The sequence below is a fragment of the Trachurus japonicus genome, chromosome 7 (genome assembly GCF_045865225.1).
Source record: "Trachurus japonicus isolate A0001 chromosome 7, Traja_1.0".
Classification (NCBI taxonomy): domain Eukaryota; kingdom Metazoa; phylum Chordata; class Actinopteri; order Carangiformes; family Carangidae; genus Trachurus; species Trachurus japonicus.
The window spans coordinates 637,210-656,470 of NC_140913.1; the positions used below are offsets into that span (position 1 = coordinate 637,210).

Genomic DNA, 19,261 nt, shown 5'->3' on the forward strand with positions numbered 1-19,261 from the left:
GTTCAATCTATCGAACTTTATGCAAATTCACATACGGCGACAGGGCCGTCAACTCGACGTGCTGTGTCCATCATGCACTGTGCGGCCGGAACTCCTGCTCTACATAGACAATGAATGGGATCCGTTGACTTGACGTCCGTTGCCGGAGTTGGTGTGTCTGTACCATTACAGCGGGGCTCCGTGCAGCACTGCATGTCCATATGACGGTTGCGAACGGAGCTCACTTTTCTTCGTCCAAAAAGACACACCAAAAACATCCAAATACCTCCATAGTGCTCGTCTGTAATGTCCCTCTTGTATTGAAGCCCCGACATGAGAAATTGTCTATGTTTTAAGCTTGTTTGTAGTGGAAGCTCCCAGTGTTGCTCTGCCGGAATCTCGCGCGATTTGCGGAGCCGTGAACTGGGTGTCAATGCAAAGAGCAGTGCTGGGAGCTTCTGCTACAAACAAGCTTAAAACATATACTTATTTAATTTTTTTCGGAACAATTTTTCATGTTGGGGCTTCAATACAAGAGGGACATTACAGACGAGCACTATGGAGGTCCACATGAAATTTGAATTTTGGATGAACTATCCCTTTAAGTGCTGAACGCTTTTGAGTGTGTTGGTGCAGGTTCTGAATGAGCTGAAGCGCCTGCCAGAGGGCCACAGGTCAAATCAATCACACATCAACAAACGTGTCAGAGGTAGATGTTGTTCTGTCTGCACCTTTTCCCAGAGTTCTTGAGAGTCTGCTGGTTACCATGGTGACGACAGTGGTGATATTTGCAGCCTCCATGCTGTTGGGCGAATGCCGTGACTTGTCCTCCCCCACAACTCACAACTCCACAGTAAGTCCACTCTTAGTCAGTCACACTGAAGCTCTCACCTCTCTCTCTCTTTAGCTTAATGTATATTTATCATCACAAATGAATTACCAGTACCTAAATTGCTTCTTTTTTTTTTCTAGGTGTCTGGCAGTGAGGACATCAATTCAACCATCCGTCAGTTCTTCTGTCCCAACAAGACCTACAATGACATGGCCACGTTGTTCTTCAATCCACAGGAGGTTGCCATCCACCAACTCTTCCACCAGGATGGTGAGATGAGTTCACACACACACACACACTTTCAAACAGACTGACTAAATCATATCAACTTGACGAGAGAGAGAGAGAGAGAGAGAGAGAGAGAGAGAGAGAGAGAGAGAGAGAGAGAGAGAGAGAGAGAGAGAGAGAGAGAGAGAGAGAGAGAGAGAGAGAGAGAGAGAGAGAGAGAGAGAGAGAGAGAGAGAGAGAGAGAGAGAGAGAGAGAGAGAGAGAGAGAGAGAGAGAGAGAGAGAGAGAGAGAGAGAGAGCCATTTCTTGGCATTGTTCTTAAATGAGTTGTATAATGGAGACATTCTGATTGATAGTGGAACTGAATTCCATTGATGTGATGCCCTAAAGGAGAAGACAGCCTGACTTCTTAAGGGAATTGTGCAGTCTCCCCTTGCTGCGCCTCTAGTAGCCCTATTGACAGAAGATCTGAGGTTTATGAAACCAGATAAAGGAGGAGGAGCTGAACCATGCAAGATCAGCTCAGCAGTTTATACTTATTCAAAATATGACGATGATGAAATCTGTAGGGTTTCTTGTCTAATATTTTAAGTGCTTATTTATATAATGATTATATTTCATTTAATTCTTGTGGTGTTTGCGGTAGATTATCAAATAGATGATTTGATTTGCAACATCACTCAGTTTCCCATGGTTCCATGCTACCCTGGTGCTCTGTCTGAGTGTGGATTCTAAAAATCAGCAGAAAGTAGCTTTTAAATGATAAATGCTCCTGTTACTCGCTCTGTGTGTTTCACACTGACTGGTTGCCCCGCCCCCTCAGGTACTTTCAGCCCTGTCACTCTGTCAGTCTTCTTCCTGCTCTACTTCCTGTTGGCCTGTTGGACGTACGGCGTGTCTGTCCCCAGTGGTCTCTTTGTCCCGTCCCTGCTGTGTGGGGCGGCTTTTGGACGCCTGGTAGCCAACATCCTCAAAGTGTAAGAACAGTGTTCTAATGTTCTCTTCATGTTCTCCTCAGGTTCTAATCACAGGGGTGTGCCTGGAAACCAAATACCACAAAGCATCATTTCACTTGATATTTAGACAATTTAATATCAGATGAATAGTTTGTGTAAATCTGTGTTTGTCTTCAGCACCATGGACAGAGTCAGGCTTTATTGATTCCTCACTGTGTTTGTCCTCTGGCAGGAAACTGGGGATGGACATCTACTCAGGGACATTTGCTCTCATCGGTGCTGCTGCCTTCCTGGGAGGCGTGGTCAGAATGACCATCAGCTTGACTGTCATCCTCATCGAATCTACCAATGAGATCACATACGGGCTGCCCATCATGATCACTCTGATGGTAAACTCTAATGTTTATTTACAGCCACTGCACTGTATTTTTTAATCTTCCATGCATGAAGGAGTATTAAAGGTCGGGTTTGAGATCCTGGAAAAACTGTTCAATGCTCAATCAGGCCACATTTTGAAAATACACAAGTCGAAAGTCGCAGCCCCCTTTCCAGACTGCTTTCTGAAGCTTGTTCAGTGTTGGGTTCACATCAAGGTGAAGCTAAAGGTGTTGCCCTCGTGGCACAACTCAGGAGGAAAGGCAGGGAGAGCAGGCCAGCTGGCAGACTGGTTCATAGGAAGAGAGGGCAGGCCGGTCTAACAGTAGGGGAAAGGGCGGGAGGGGGGGGGCGGTGCAGGCGGCGGTTGGTGCAGAGAGATGGAGCTCCGGTGGATCTGTGGAAACACAGAGAGAGTGCGAGACACCAAGGCCAAACTACAAAGTGCAACAAATAATGATAATGACAGTTCAAAATGTACTGAGAGGAGAGGAGAGGAGAGGAGGAGAAAGGAGAGGGCTCTGTGTAACCAGATGTGTCCCCAGCAGTCTAACCCCTTGGTCGCACTGCACGCGGAAGCTGCGCGCGGCTTCTCGGGCGCTTGGGTGGTCGCACTGGGAGCTACTTCTCCTCCTCTCTCCGCGCCGGTCAGACATCGACTGCAGTCGTTCATACTCGTATTCACTCGGTTTTCCACACACACGTCATTTTAAACATGTGTGTGTGTCTCATGTGCAGACGCAACGGTCAAATATGTATAGATGGACAAGCAACAGCTTAGTCAATCATCATTTAGCCTAATTATTTTATTTTGAAAATTGACCGGATTCTCTCGCCTTTTCTGTGCCCGACTTCCTGTCTGGTACGATCTGGTCTATCCAGCTTGACAGACGGCGCTCGCGGCACGCGTGAAAAATAGAAATGAACCAATCTGAAGCGCTGCAGGCGCGCGCACTGCGCTCCACAGCGCTCCACAGCGCGAGATGTGCGACCAGGCAGACCGGTTCACATGTGCGCCTATCTGAAACTGCCTCCGCTCCAGGGCGCTGCGCTTCAGTTCTGCGTCCAGTGCAACCAGGCTGTAAGCCTACTGCAGTGTAGCTATAAAATGGTTCAGAGCTACCTGAACCAGCCCTAACTAAAAGCCCTGTCATAACTAGACGTCCATGATGATTGGATGGTGTTTTTATAGCACTGTCCGTCACACAGGTGACTGACTTTTTTCATTTTTGTGAAAAAGTATTGAATTAATTGGTTGCAATCGGATTGTGAAGAGGATTTCCATCAGTTCAGTAAGAACATGCTCCAGAATAGGATCTCCAACCCTACCTTTAAGACCAAGGATGAGGAGTTTTTCATCATGCACTTTGAGGAAAAAGTTGAAATGTAAAAAAAAAAAGATTGTGTATTTCCTTCTGATCAAATGGAGTTCTCATTTCAATCTCTTTAAAGTCCTAATGCTTCATCTACACTGTGTTTATGAGCCAACAGAGACAGAATGTGTTTGTTGCTGAAGTTGATTCAGTTTGTTTATATCATTCAATCTAAATCTTAAAATAAAAACCAAATCATATTTGACCTGATTGTCAAGCTTTGTTCTCAAAGTTGATGACAAAAAAAATCATTTTTTCATCCATGGCTCTAATACTCTTTTATACCTGTGAGTCTGAGATATGGATCGTTGTGTGTACAGTACAGTCATGTATTTCCTGTGTTCATGTGTTGAATGGGTCTGTGGTGATCATCAGGTTGCCAAGTGGACTGGAGATTTCTTCAATAAGGGGATCTATGACATCCACATTGAGCTGAGAGGAGTACCGCTGCTGGAGTGGGAGACCGAGGTTGAGATGGACAAGTAAGATCAACCTAAAAGACTAAAGTCTCTGTCTTTCTGCACCGGCCTGTTTTATGTTCTTTTATTTTGGTCATTTGCTGCGTGCATTACGATCCAAAGCCTTCCTGCTCAGAACAGTGCAGCACATACAACTAATCTGATCTGTGTGTGGAATATATGAGGATTCATTATCATGATAGAGACAGAAAAATATGACCGATTCTGACAGGTCAGTCATTATATTGTATTGTTGTGACATTACATTTTAGTACTGCGTAGAGGTTGGCATACTCACTATTGTACAACATTAACAGATGAGCAAAGTTTCAAGGAAGTTTATTGGACACATCTAGAAAATGGAATAACAAAACATGAAACTAAGACAAGCTACATACACTATGTACACGTGTGTGTGTGTGTGTGTGTGTGTGTGTGTGTGTGTGTGTGTTGGTGAGAGTGTATGGCTATGCGTCGGTGACCATGTGTCTGTGAGGTGTGAAGTGTGATCTCAGACAATGGGAAAGATGGAGGATGGTTGCTCTGTTCTGAGACAAAAGGGGGTTACAACCAAATGGCCTCCAAGGCCAACTACATGTGATGTGGGGGAGGTGAACAAAGGTGTGTCCTTTGTTCAACGCTCAAGTTGCATGTTGAACATAGGTTAACTAAATATGAGACTATAGCTGACAACAACAAAGCAACAACAACAAAGCTCAAGTATTTTAACTGATTTCAATCAATACATACATTGGCATGGTTGAAGTACTCTATGCTTAGTCAAGGTGCAAGGTAATCCTAACTAGGCCCAGTTACCAAGTCACATGAAGGTGAGAAGTTCCGGTGCTGGTGGGGATTCCTGCGGTTGCAGGGTTGCCGGTCCTGTTGCGGTTTGTCAAGTCCAGTGATTGTGTCTTTGTCCAGTGAACTACAGCCGTCCTGGCTGTGTAGTTTGAGTTCCGTTGAGGAGAGTCCTTCTCCTTGCAGAGTTGGTTGGTTGTTCTGCTTGGCGTTGTGGCTCCGTAGCTCAACTAGCAGAGCTTGCGTCGTGTTAGCTGGTTCCTTTTCTTTCATCCGTTGGTAGGCACTCGCGGCGCTACCAGTGGAGGCGTCTGCCTTGTGCAGGCCTCATGGAGATTGGAGAGCTGTAGCAGTAGCTCCAGGTGAGGAGCTGAGAGGAGCGGCAGCTCCTGCTGAGGTGAAGAAGAGAAGAGGGCGAAGAGCGAGGGAACTCAGAGGAGCGGCAGCTCCTTCTGAGAACCACTGAGAAGAGAGAGCAGAGAGAGAAGAGAAGGGCACTTCTCCTTTTATATGGCCTGTGACCTCACAGGTAGGGCTGGGTATTGTTGAGAATCTCACGATTCGATTCGATTTCGATTCATTAGGTCACGATTCGATTCGATATCGATTCGATTCGATATTGATTGAAATGCTTCGATATCGATTCAGTATCAAGCAGAAATACACAAATAAGAGTACCAGATTTTTTTTTTTTTTAATAATTATTTGTTTAGTTTCATGCCTTATGAACAGCCATAGTATAACTCATAGCATAACAAAATATGACACTGCTTTAACACTGAACTACAGTGCAGCTAAATTTAAATTAGGCTATGTGATACTTTCCTCTTGGAAAATAACTCATAACATTTTGAGTAATAAAACAATACAAAACAATATTATTAATAATAGTTGACTGCACAACTGAAAATATTGTAGCGACCCCGCAGTAATGTTCTTGTTATGATGTTTAAGTTCTGTGATTTCTGACTGACTGTCAATGTGTATGGTACGGGCAGGTGGGATGAGAAACTGAGGGGCTGGGGTGAGTGTGAGGAAGACAGAGTCCTGTCTGTGTGTAGGTGAGTGAGTGAGGAGGAGCAGAGGAAGAAGTGAGAGCAGCTGTCAGATAAGTTCAGGGTTTCCCGCAGCGCTTTCCTGTTAAGGCGGCCGCCTTAACAACAAAGAGCTGCCGCCTAAACTAACGTCTTAAAAAAAAAAAAAAAGTAGCGATATTCGCCGCCGCCGCCGCCCCCCCCCCCCGTCGGACGATGGCCGCATCCTCTCACACACATACACACCACAGAGAAGCACGCATGCATAACAGCAGCGCGTGTTGAAAGCGAAAGTTAATACGGCACGGCGCGGTGCGTCCCTCCCCCGACGATCGATCCCCGCTGCTGCTGCTACTCACTCCCATATTGTTATGGTTTGGTCTAGTGCGGCCCCCGTCCGTACAGCGCGAATCACACGAGACTGTTGCTCGCAGCGCCCCCACTGGCCAGGGGCTTGAATCGATTCCAAGGGGGCAGTTGTCGGTCTGAGAAGTGAAGCTCACTTCCGCGTTCAAAAAACTGCAATCCCCTCGGATTCCTCTGGGGGCTGGTGTCAGAAGGGAGCATTCCCCATAGACCCCCATGTTAAAATCGCCGACTTTACATCCTCAGTAAACATGTTAAAAGCCTGGTGTCAGAACGTTTTTTCGTCTCAATCGATAGTTTCTACCCCTGCACACACTCTGAGGGGGGTGAATTTTTTTTTAACTTTACAGTTTTACTGTTATTAGGTTAAAATTCTGGCCAATTAGGGCGCGGAAACGTTGAGTGACAGGTCCGAGCAGCTCCGTGGACAGCTGCTTCGAGGCCAGTGGGCGGGTTCTCGGCCGGCCAATCCAACATGGCGCTGTTCAGGCCGCCATATTTGAGTCACAAAAACGACTCCCCAAAACCAATGGGTGACGTCACGGACGCTACGTCCATTCTTTTTACAGTCTATGATCGATTCAGAAGATTGCTGAATCGATATTGAATTGCAGAGAAAAGAATTGCAATGCATTGCTGAATCGATATTTTTACCCAGCCCTACTCACAGGTCCTGGGGCCATACCTGACCAGTGGTGGGTCAGTAGTGGAGGTTTCACACCTAGGTGTGAAGAATTGAAGGACGCTGGGAGGCTGAGTTCAGAGGGTTTCCTTTGTTTGGGAGACAAAGGAGGCCATGTGGTCAGGTCCTCCAATTTGAATGGGCTGGGTCCCAACAACGTCCGGCGTTTGAGCTAAGCTAATCAGCTGTGCGCCAGCTCTGCCCGCATCTCCCTTGTTACTGCACGCACAGTCGAAAGGATGGTGTCTATCAGCTTGTCATGGACTCTGGAGTGAGGCAAGACACGAAAAAAAATGTTGGCGTATCCCTTTAAAGAGAAAAGGGGAGTTTGTTATGTGCTACTTTTCCCACTGCGCATGTGCAAATGTTTGTATGTTCTGAGTCAGGAAGTGCAGTGTCGGTCTTTGTTGTTGTCGTGCACGAGTTGGAGTAAAGTCATGAAAACGTACAGTTGTCGTCGGAGTTACTGAACTAACACATTATAGTAATATGGTATAGTATAGTAGCTACTGGTGGTTAAAGTAACTTAACATGGTGAGTGCTGCTGCAGATGGGCCTCCACAACCAGTTCACTTGAAAATGAAAAGGGTATGGACCTGCCCAGTTGACTAAAAATGATTTGAAGGGTTTATTTAGGAAAATAAATGAAGAAATGAAAAAAAATAAATAAATAACAGCGCTTTAAGAAAGTCCTTCCTCTTTCCCCTCCTTGTCTCCGTTCTTTCTCCCTTTCTTCCCTTTTTCTTATCCTTCTTTCACTCCTCTTCTCCTCCCCCGTCCTTCCCATCTCTCCCCCCTTTTCCTTTCTCTTCTCCCTCTATGAATTCCTTCATTTATATCTGACGTGTCTGTATCTTTTGACGTTATCAGCCACCACACACTCATTCTGGGTGAATTCTCCCATCGCCGTTCATCCCACCTCTTGGTGTTTTTAGTGTGTATCATTTCTCTCGTCTCTCCTAAGGCTCACAGCCAGTGATATCATGGAGCCCAACTTGACCTATGTGTATCCCCACACGCGGGTCCAGTCTCTGGTCAGCATCCTGCGCACCACCGTCTACCACGCCTTCCCCGTGGTCACTGAGAACCGGCAGAACGAGCAGGACTTTATGAAGGGCAACATCCTGGTCAGCAACAACATCCGCTTCAAGGTTGGTCCTGCACCGCTGACAGCCGGGGACACACGGGACAACCAATCAGGCTCTAGTGATCTGCCCAGCCTGCTAGAACATAGAAATACACATTCTAGCTTTAGTTCAGCTATTAGTCTTTAGTCATTTCTTCCTTTTTCTTGTGACAGTTTTAATCTTAAATGTCTTTTTTGTATGAAAACATCCCTGTATTGTGTAGAGCTGTACTCAGAGCAGTAAGCAGCCAGTAGGTGGAGGTAGAGGATAGAGAAGAGTGTGTGATGAGGCAGCACAGTGGTTCCGTTTTAGGACGCGCACGCTGATGTGTTGATTTTAATTTAAGAGCTTCTTTAGTCACATCAGTGATCAGTGATCTGATTTGTAGGCTGCTGATGTACCAGTGTAAATGTAACCCATTGCTGTTGCATGCAGAAGTCCAGTGTGGTGTCCCGGGCGGGGGAACAGCGGCGGCGCTGCCAGTCCATGAAGTCGTACCCGTCCAGCGAGCTGAGGAACGTATGTGACGAGCAGAGTGCCGTGGTGGAGCCTGCAGAGGAGGGAGAGGACCTGCTGCAGCAGATGTTAGAGAGGAGGTGGGAGACACACACACATACACACACACGCTTAAGATCACAGTCAACTAAAGGTGACATTTAAATGGACAACGAGGAGTTTTGGAAAGCGAACATTTCCCATGAGCCTCCGCGGGCACTGTGAAATTCTTGGACCGGTGCAAGACGAACATCTTGCCAAGAATGTTTTCATTCATCAAGAATGAAAGTTGGAGGTTTGAAGACGATCAGATACTGTTGTAGTTCCGACCATAAACGATGCCAACTAGCGATTCGGCGGCGTTATTCCCATGACCCGCCGGGCAGTGTCCGCGAAACCGAAAGTAAAGAAACGCTGGTCGGCTCGCCCAGCATTTCCACCACTAATAATAATAACGAAATAACGACAGAGACAAAACAATATATTTATCGAAAATGGAGCCATTAACAAGTGTGGGTAACGTAGATTCATCCACATTAATATGAGACTTTTTTATTGTCACGGAAATGTTGGTTCTGCCGATGGAGAAACTCCTCGTTGTCCCTTTAAATAAAATACTGTTAAAGGGACAACGAGGAGTTTCTAATCGGTTATAAAAAAGTCTCACGTTAATGTGGATGAATCTCCGCTACCCACACTTGTTAATGGGCCCATTTTCGATAAATATATCATTCTGTCTCTATCGTTATTTTGTTATTATTAGTGGTGGCGGAGATGATGGTCGAGCCGACCAGCGTTTCTTTACTTTCAGTTTCGCAACGAGTCATGAGAATAACGTGGCTGAATCGCCGTTTATGGTCGGAACTACGGTGGTATCTGAACCTCTTTGAACCTCTGACTTTAATTATTGATGAATGAAAACATGAGTCCGTCTTGCGCCGGTCAAAAGAATTTTACGGTGCGCGCGGAGGCTCATAAAGGTAGTGTGAAAACGCTTCGCTTTTCCAAAACTCCTCGTTGTCCCTTTAAAATGCGATATTACATGACATACATTGCAATCTATTGCCTTTTTGCACAGTAAATGACATCTCCATGGAAAACTTTGCCAGCATCTGTTTTATCTAATAAGATAAAGTTCATATTGTTTTTCATAAAGATTATTTTCAATTCATATAGTAAAAGACCATCAATTAATCAACACAATATTGCCACACAAAATACTGATATATTATGCTGCATTATTTTTTCCCCTTCACCTCTGCTGTAATGATAAATGATATCATAGAGGTGAATACAGAGTGGGATTCATTTGTCAGTCATCTCTTCTCTTCCTGTGATCATCTCACTGTTGTTGTCACAGACACGCCCCCTACCCCAACCTGTACCCAGACCAGTCTCCCAGTGAGGAGTGGACCATGGAGGAGCGCTTCAGACCGCTCACCTTCCACGGCCTCATCCTGCGCTCGCAGCTCGTCAACCTGCTCATCAGAGGGGTGTGCTACGCCGAGAACCAGTCGGTCAGTCCCACACACATACACACACGCGGGACACTACCCTGAATCTATGGTCATTTCCAGGAGACTTACCCATTTCGTGACCAGTGAACCCCTCACGCTTACTCTAACTCCTAATTCAGTTCTACACTGTCACATTCAGTGACTCTGATATTTCTTTTTCAAAAGGAAGTCCTCAGTCCACCTGCTCAAAGTTCTTCAGGTTCTTGTCCGGTTGATGCAACCTCACTGAGAACCTGCCTCAGATCTTCTTTCCACGAGTTAAACCTATGTAGACTGGTGCCACGGCCAGTTGACTTTTACACAAGCTAAAGATTGCCACTTTCCCACGTTCCAGTGATAGATGATCATTGATCATTTCTGATCTCATTGTAATACTTTCAATTTTTTGAAAATAGTTGTCATAGTTTAAGTTAAACATTTTGGTCATGATAGCCATGATAGCCCTGGGTCCATGATGTTGAGATCAGGACTCTGTGGGGGTAAATGGTCAGAGGGATTTGCACTTATACAACACTTTTCTAGTTACTCGCTTTACACTGTTTATGCATTCACCCTTTCACACACACATTCATACAATGCTAGACACAGTGCTTGAAAGCTAACCATTCACACTAGGGATGCACATTTTGAATTTTTTTTCTGACCGATAATCGACGCTCGTTAACCGATTATTCACCGTTAACCGATAAGATTAAGACGCTTGCGGCGCACGGCAAATTTTTTTTTTTTGCCGTTAAATACACACGTGCGCCGCGACAGCTGATCAGTGGCTCTGTCTCAGCTGATCGCGCTCTGGAGGTTAGATCATCCAATGTAGAACTGTTTTTATAAAGTGCAGCCAAACACCAGGCTGAAGGAACAGCAGAGCTCCTGACAGCTCCTCTGTGGAGCTGCAGCAGAGCTGCAGGTGAACAGGCTGGAGAGCAGCGACGTCCTCTTTTTTCTTTCTTTTTTTTCCCTCAGCGCCGTTGTTACAGATGATACACATCTATGTCCGTGTAGGCTACATTTATTGTCTGACCTTCCTTCATGGGGACTGCTATACTGTCGGTCCTCCTGTGTAACTTTTTGCTGCGAAATATGACTGAAGGCACGTGAACTCTGCACGTGTCGACACGCCCCCATGAGTTGACGACATAAGGAGCTAATAAAATAAATAAATAACCGATAGTATTAATCGGTCAAAGTTCTTGTTATCGGTTAACGGTTAAACGGTTAATCATGTGCATCCCTAATTCACACACATTCACACATACGCATACACACCCAATGCACAGATTGGGGGGCAGGTGTGGGTTCAGTCAGTGTCTTGCCCCAGGACACATGGACATTGTTGTGTTTCCTACTTTTGTTTATCAACACAATAACAGAGTCGGCAGAGACGTTTTATCGCTTTTTACTTCAGCTTCTCTTAGCATACAACCGGAACAGGATATGACAAGACAATTATGTCATTACGCACTTAAAGATACAACAGAAATAAAATAAGTCTGTTTAAAGCAATACTTACCTTTCTGGAACTTTTGCACATTTCTTTGTCTAAGTTAAAATGCTATTATAATCTGATGATACATTAAAATGTAAGAGAAACCCAACAGGGTTAAAAACTCATCATTTTTTCATTCTCATATAATTCTGAGAAAAGTCTGACCAATAATATTATTCGGTCCGATTAATAAGATTTGACGAGCGACCGAACCTACTTAATATGTAATCACTTTGTGCACCCCTCTCCTCCTCTCCCCCCTCCCGACCAGGAAGAACGCTTATTGACAGAGCAGTAGCAGGACATGAGCAGAGGAGACTAGAGTCACAACACACAAGAAAGAAGGTTTTTGGAAATAAATAGTTTTTTAAAAGACCAATAACTGCGGCCGCAGCTGGTCGCGGAGTTTCATGTCTGATATTGTAACGTTGATAGTGAGCAGCCCCGAGTGATACGTAAACACAGGAAGTCACATGTGTCTATAAAGCATCCAGTGCTAACGGCTAGGCTACTGTTAGCTCTGTGAGTTCTCAGCGGTCTGGACCCGGTGGAACCCCGGACCGGCGCGGCGCGGCTCGGCTCGGCTCGGTCTGGATTTATTTTGGCCCTGAACCAGCGCATCAGGTGGCGCTGGTCCGGCCGCCAGCCCGGCTCGTTGAGAACTGTAATCTGTAACAATCACTTCCCCTGCGTCTCCAGTAGCAGTAGGCTAACAACAGTTTATTATAAAACTCATCAGTCATCATCACTGAGTCCGTTTATATGGTTTAAAACTCCGGTGTTGTGTTTGTTTGTGTTGTTCCCGTTTCACTCGCGTTCCTGTTCTGTTTACCGTTGCCATGCCAACGCATGCAGCAGGGAGGGAGGGGGCTCGTGGAGATGCGGCAGGAGGGAGAGGTGGGTGGGACTTGTGAGGGAGGTGGAGCTGTTGATTTTCAAATGTTTGTGCTGTGCTGAGTGAAATGCCAGATCGGTAAGTATTGCTAATAGGGATGCACCGAATATTCGGTAACCGAATATATTCGGCCGAATATTGCAAAAAAAGCAACATTCGGCCTTCTGTGGAATGAGCGCAAAGCAAGGCCGAATATAAAAAAAAAGTCTGATAAATACGCGACTGCGCGACGATCAAAACGGCAGCTTAAACCCCAGCTTTATTAGAAAGTGACTCCTACTGCTGGAAAAACAACAGCAACAAGAGCAGTGGGGGGAAAGCTGCACAGCGACCGCGCTCACCGTTGCACGTCGCTCCAAGCCTGTCTGCAGCGGAGACACGGTCACTGAGAGGGCTGAGTGAGGGGACCGTTCCTGTAGGAACGTGCCTTTTAATGAATCATTTAAAAATCAAACACCCTGAACAGCATGCTGAGTAGGCTACGAGAGGGAGAGACGACTGCAGCAGTTAAAATGAAAGTTCCTCGTCCCAGCATGTCGCCCACTCCATCCGTGGCCGACAGCTTTTAAAACAGTGTTTCCCAAGCTTGGGGTCGGGACCCCACATGGGGTCGCCTGAAATTCAAATGAGGTCGCCTGAAATGTCTAGTAGCCTAATTGATGAATTAAAAAAAATCTGACCAAGAAAGGTTAGGAACCACTGTTAGATCTTTCAGCACTCACAATGGGCTGATATAGGCCTAAATGAAAAACTTTAAACTTGTTGTGCGTTTTTGATGAGCAACGGCAACTGGAATATTCAAAAACTGTTAGAATAGTCTATAAACATTTACTTTCTTTGAAAATTAAGCTCAAAAAAATATTTTATTTTAAAACTTTATAACCACTTTCGGTATTCGGTATTATTCGGTTATTTGGCCAAGCGTTTTGATTTTATTCGGTATTCGGCTTCGGCCAAAAAATGCCATTCGGTGCACCCCTACTGTTTAATACACTACAGACATGGCGCCTGGAGGAGCCGGGGCACAAACCACCGACCTTCCAGTTAGTGAACGAGCCGCTCTACCTGCTGAGCCACATGTGGTCAGACCATCAGCTGCAGGACTCCTTATTGGTCCCGGTTATATCTTTAGAAACCAATAACATGGCTCCTGATTAAAAAGAGTGTAAACATGTAAGCAGTAACTGACCATCTCCCCACCCCCTCCATCACAGAGCGCCACTCAGCCCAGGTTGTCCTACGCAGAGATGACTGAAGATTACCCACGATACCCTGACATCCACGACTTGGACCTGGCCCTGCTCAACCCCCGCATGATAGTGGTATGACCCATTCAAGCTCTAAGTCAGAGAATCGGTTCAATTCAAACTTCAAACAAGAGTAGTGAAGGTGACAAAAGATGAAAATGATGATGTTCTGTGATGTGCTTCCAGGACGTCACCCCCTACATGAACCCATGTCCCTACACAGTGTCCCCCAACACCCGCATCTCCCAGGTCTTCAACCTGTTCAGGACCATGGGCCTGCGACACCTGCCTGTGGTCAACGCTGTTGGAGAAGTGAGTAACGAAGGTTACGATGTTGTAGCCCTACAGTAGTTATATTAACACAGGCGGAGCCGTCTACTGGACTGTATGGGTATAACTCTCCTTCAATCACGTATGCGAGATGGCCCACTGAAATTTGCATGTACGTAGCCGGCCAGTAGGGCGCGCCTACCTTTCCCGCCCTTTTGCGGGTATATAAGCAGGTGCACTGCAGTGTTGTTTTTGGCAGGCATTTTAGATTTAGTCTTAGTCTTTTGATGAAAATACTTATTAGTTTTAGTCAATTTTAGTCATTTCTATTTGTGATAGTTTTAGTCGACGAAAACTCAAAAAGGTTTTAGTCTAGTTTTAGTCAGTTTTAGTAAAAAAAAAAAAAGTCTTTTAACAAATTAATTCAATAAAGGAATGGTTTTACACATAATGTTTCCACCCAATGTCAAATACTTTATGGTCTAAGTATTATGCACTAGCTACACACAGATAAAGTGGTAACAGTAGTGCATTCAGTGTTTTTTCTGCTGGATTATATTTAAAATACGTCCATATATCTTCAGGTCGAGTGACGGCAGGTGTGTTGAGCAGAATGTGCGCTGCATGTCAGGTGGTGGGTGTGACCACACAAGGATGGGATGCAGCAGCATTGCAGATACTTTTTGATTTTAGTTGACAGATTACACGCACAATAAGCAGAAATGTCATGCATTTTGAACGTCTGACCACCCACCCAACCACTTAGCCCTGTAACAGGCAATGGTGGATCCAGCCCTAGCCGCTTGGATGGTTTTCACCACCTGCGCAGTCAGCCCAGCCCACATTAGCCTGTCCCTTTCAGGGGCCAGGCTTGAAGTGGCTGGCCCAGGATCGGCAGCGCCTGCCTCCTGTGACAGAGCCCCCCGGAATTGGGGAATGGACCATGGTGGAGCCGCCATCATTGTGGTCAGCTCCACGTACCACGGAGCTGACCGCCGGTCGGGAGCCACCAGAATGACCCTCAGCCACTCCACTCTCACTCTCTCCAGTAGCTGGGGGATTAGACGGAGGGGGGGAAAGGCATAGAGTAGGCTTCTTGGCCATGGCGCGTGTGCAAACGCGTCCACCCCCAAGGGTGGATGGTCTTGTGGGCTCAGGGAGAACCAATGGGGGCAGTGTTCGACCTGTTGGCAAACAAGTCCACCGTTGCCTTCCCAAATCGTGTCCAGATCTGCTGTACCACTTCTGGTTGTGGCTCACTGGCTTCGGGGGCAGTGGGGGGGGCAGGGGAAGCCCGACACACTCCTCTGCAGTCGTCAAGACTTTCGGGAAGTCGAGCTTGATTGAAGCGGCGCCAAACACCGTCGAGCCGTCGGAGAGGGAGAGTTTCTCCTCCTCGTCTCGTAGCGGCGGCGAGTCTGCAGCAAAGGCTGAGGCGGGTCTGGTCAGCGGCGCTTCATCAGGCGGCGTGGTGGTGGTGTACGCCGGAGCGGCGTCTTCCTCCTCCATGGCATCATCCTTCCCGCTCCTCCTCCTCACTGCCATCAGGAGACAGGGTGAGAAGAGCTTCACCGGCGGTGAAGTGGTCGGCTCACTGCTGGTGGCGAACCCGGGGGATGTCTCGGCAGCACGGGCAGTCCGGGCGCTGCTCCAGCCCGGCGGTGGCGTGCTTCCTCCCGAGACACTCGAAGCAGAGAAGATGCGGGTCTGCTGGGGCGATGATGCCGGCCGGGCAGGGGCGTTGTTCCTGAAGCAGCGACTCCATCCTTGGAGCTAGTGTGACAGTGGGCACTCGCCGACGCTAAAAGTAAAAGGAATGAGGGCAGCTGGCGGTGCACCTGCTTATATACCCACAAAAGGGCGGGAAAGGTAGGCACGCCATACTGGCCCAGCTACGTACATGCAAATTTCAGTGGGCCATCGCGCGTACGCGATTGGAGGAGAGTTAAACCCATAGAGTCCAGTAGAGGGCGAAGCCTGTGTGAGATATATCACACTGTGGCCATGACACCGGGGGAAAGTAACAGCTGTGTCATGTTGTTTATTATTTTCCATCTCTTTCAGATTGTTGGAATAATCACAAGACACAATTTAACCCATGAGTTCCTGGTGGCCAAACTGCGACAGCACTACATAACCGTGTGACTCAACCCGACTCAGGATGAAGTCCCACAGTCCTCCCCAACCTGGACTCTGTGAAGTCTGGTCCTGAGCCTCCATCTCAGTCCATTCCCAACGGCATGTACCGCATTTATTCCCCCAACACACACAGGAGACACTCAAAACACACACACACACACACACACACACACACACACACACACACACACACTCTGCTACAGTAGGTACAGTAACACAGTTCTCCAGGGCGAGGAACTGAACCGTTGTGTCACAGTGTCTGTGTTGATGGAGTGTCAGCTTCACATCCACTGGTTTCACTGGACTTCAACTCCGATGGAAACATATTTGACCTCACCATGTTTATCTGTGTAAAAAGTCACAGGTCCAGATGATCCATGCGGATGATTGACAGTTCATCAACACTGGTCACTGTGCTACAGGACTGAGTGTTCAGCTTAAAGGGCACTATCATGTGTTTCTGTCAAACAGTGGAGTCTGACACTCTCAGACCTCTGGACCATACTCTGTAATGTTATGTTATAAAGTGTATGTCAAAGTGAGTCGGCTCTGAACACTGGGTTTCTCAGGTTTCTCTGCTGCAGCCACAAACTGATGTCATCTCACCACTTCATTACTTTTTTTTTTTTTTTTTTTTTTAAGTATATTTTTTTTGGCTTTTCGTGCCTTTATTTGATAGGACAGATGAGAGTGTGACAGGAAATGGGAGGCAGAGATGGGGGGAATGACATGCAGGATAGGGCCGACCGACGCGGGACTCGAACCGGGGCCGCCTGCAGCGAGGACTATAGCCTCAACACATGGGGCGGGTGCTCTACCAACTGAGCTAAACACCGCCCCACCACTTCATTACTTTATATAATCAGCTGCTCTGAAGTCAGTCTGACTGAACAGCATCATAGATAGTTGAGGTGCTCATTTGGTATTTTATCAACAACGTTGGCTTGAGTGTAGCAGCTGATTTCTCCTTCAGTGTCATTTTAGCCAATTTCCCACACAACTATTAATGTTTTATATACAGCTAAGTGACAACAAGCAGGTGATGGGACTAATATTTCCTGAACGGCAGTGATCTTAGTTGCTTCTCCACTCTCACATTGTTCTCCAACTGGGACATGATGTGATGTTGCTCAGTTTTACACTTTGGGTTCAGTCAGTCAGAGGGAAGAGAGCTTTTAATGAGGCCTCAACAATACTTCCTCAGCTGAAAGGTACCATAGTAAAATATTAAGATCACCCTGCGGCCTCTTAGCTGCTGGGCTGGTCGCCGTCGGCACCTCTGCACCCGTAGTCAGGCGACTGGTTTGTAGTGAGGTGACATTAGTTATTAGTTATTAGTTAGACACCAGACAGGAGCAGGCATAGAGAGATTACATATAATCATTTCTGGCCGGTCTGGTTGGATATACGGGTTGGGAAAATTTTCCATGCGATCTCCAACGGGTGCTTTCTGAGTAGGAATGGAGCGCAGCCGTGTCAGTAAAGTTAGTACTGTGAGGTCATGAAAAGTCCACAAGTTGTGCTTGCCGCAGCACTGAAACAAAAACCCACAATAAACAAACTACAAAACTACAAAAACAGGTGACAAGCAAACTTAAGCTAAATATTAAGATGCAGTAACATAATGTCATAGTATTAGTAATTGCTTGAATTACTTAGGTGAGTTTTCCTCTAACTATGGAAACTTATGATAAAACAGATGAGTTGACAACCTCATGAGCAGCAGCATTATTTTGTTGATTCTTCATGATGCATGTGAATAACCCCTCACTGCATCATAGAGGGACACAAAATGAGACCAGAAAAAAGAGCAGCTGAATGTAGGTTTCTAAATGATGGTCAGAGATGCAGCTGTTAATGGGATAGTTCAACATTTTTATTGCCATAATCCCTATAGTTGTATGAGTAGATAGATTAATACTTTATTCATCCCTAAAGGGAAATTCACAAAAGTAGGTTCATTACCTTTATTGTCAGTGCAAGCTGTTTTGAGATCTGCGGGGCAGAGACGCGAGCTGCTCAGCGAACACTATGGAGGTGAGCGGTACTTTTGCCTTTTCCTCCTCAAACTAAACAAATACACAATCCAACAGCTCCAAAACACAATCATGGACAAGTTGTGACCTGCACATTCACCACGCTATGAAATAATCGTGTATAATTATTAGGGGTGTAACGGTATACGTATTCGTCCCGTGCCGTCACGGTACGGGGGTCACGGTTCGGTGCACACAGTCACACGACGAATACGTCTGAGTGAATATTAACTCATTGAGTGCCGCGCTCCTTTCCAAAGTTTTAGTCAAGTGTACCGGCAAATTAGACCATATTTGACTTTTTATTTTAGAGCCATAGTGTATTCTATATTATTGCCACCAACACATACTGTAGCTCAATTGAAAGGTTTAACTTTATGCTTCAAATGACCACAAACCGTTTGTTTCTACGTGCCTCCGTTCCTGAGAAAAGTCAAGCTAAACATGGCTGGGTTTCACCAAAATCCCTCCTTTTTTTCTAGAAAAGGAGATAGAGCGTCTTTTATGAAAGGTGCGCTGTTTGTGTCTGTCGCTCTTCTGACACTCGCATTTCTGGATCAAAGGGCTCGTATAAGATAAATATACACAACAATTGTTGTTCTATTCACAAAACCACCATCGGGGGCGGGGGGGGCGCCACTAAACAGCAATAACACAGACGCACCGTGCCGTGTCACAGCCTCTCGCCGCGGAACGTGAGGCTCTGTCGGCCACAGCGGCTCGCGAACACCGGTCCCGCCGGTGGTCGGGGTCCTTCTGGGGTACGGGTCGGTGGTGCCGGTCTGCTTTGGCCCAGAGACCATCAGATTTTACCGCGGGAGGACTTTGGGGAGGACACGGTGTTGCTCCAGATGAAGACCGGGCGGGACAGTGGGCTGAGAGCTTCCTGGTTCAGCTCCCAGCTGCTGCAGCCTCTGCAGGTGAGAGCGGAGCAGCAGCGGAGCAGCAGCGGAGCAGCAGCGGAG

General features: G+C 46.6%; 1 protein-coding gene and 1 long non-coding RNA gene across 2 annotated transcripts in view; both read left to right on the top strand.

Annotated features, from left to right (window-relative positions):
• clcn6 (Cl-/H+ antiporter 6) overlaps nucleotides 1–16,874 on the top strand; it is a 31,662-nt gene extending 14,788 nt beyond the window's left edge. Inside the window, exons 13-23 of the mRNA XM_085780714.1 lie at nucleotides 721–832; nucleotides 952–1,081; nucleotides 1,863–2,016; nucleotides 2,228–2,384; nucleotides 4,119–4,225; nucleotides 8,049–8,235; nucleotides 8,647–8,807; nucleotides 10,067–10,223; nucleotides 13,819–13,926; nucleotides 14,038–14,163; nucleotides 16,186–16,874. Coding sequence (XP_085636840.1) covers nucleotides 721–832; nucleotides 952–1,081; nucleotides 1,863–2,016; nucleotides 2,228–2,384; nucleotides 4,119–4,225; nucleotides 8,049–8,235; nucleotides 8,647–8,807; nucleotides 10,067–10,223; nucleotides 13,819–13,926; nucleotides 14,038–14,163; nucleotides 16,186–16,266 — 1,480 coding nt within the window. The 3' untranslated portion in view covers nucleotides 16,267–16,874. The remainder of the gene's footprint in view (nucleotides 1–720; nucleotides 833–951; nucleotides 1,082–1,862; nucleotides 2,017–2,227; nucleotides 2,385–4,118; nucleotides 4,226–8,048; nucleotides 8,236–8,646; nucleotides 8,808–10,066; nucleotides 10,224–13,818; nucleotides 13,927–14,037; nucleotides 14,164–16,185) is intronic.
• Nucleotides 16,875–17,403: 529 nt separating this feature from the next.
• Nucleotides 17,404–18,527, top strand: LOC146983900 (uncharacterized). The gene is made up of 2 exons (XR_015036204.1): nucleotides 17,404–17,523; nucleotides 17,630–18,527. It is a non-coding gene; the product is annotated as an uncharacterized LOC146983900 (long non-coding RNA).
• The last annotated feature ends 734 nt before the right edge of the window (nucleotides 18,528–19,261 follow it).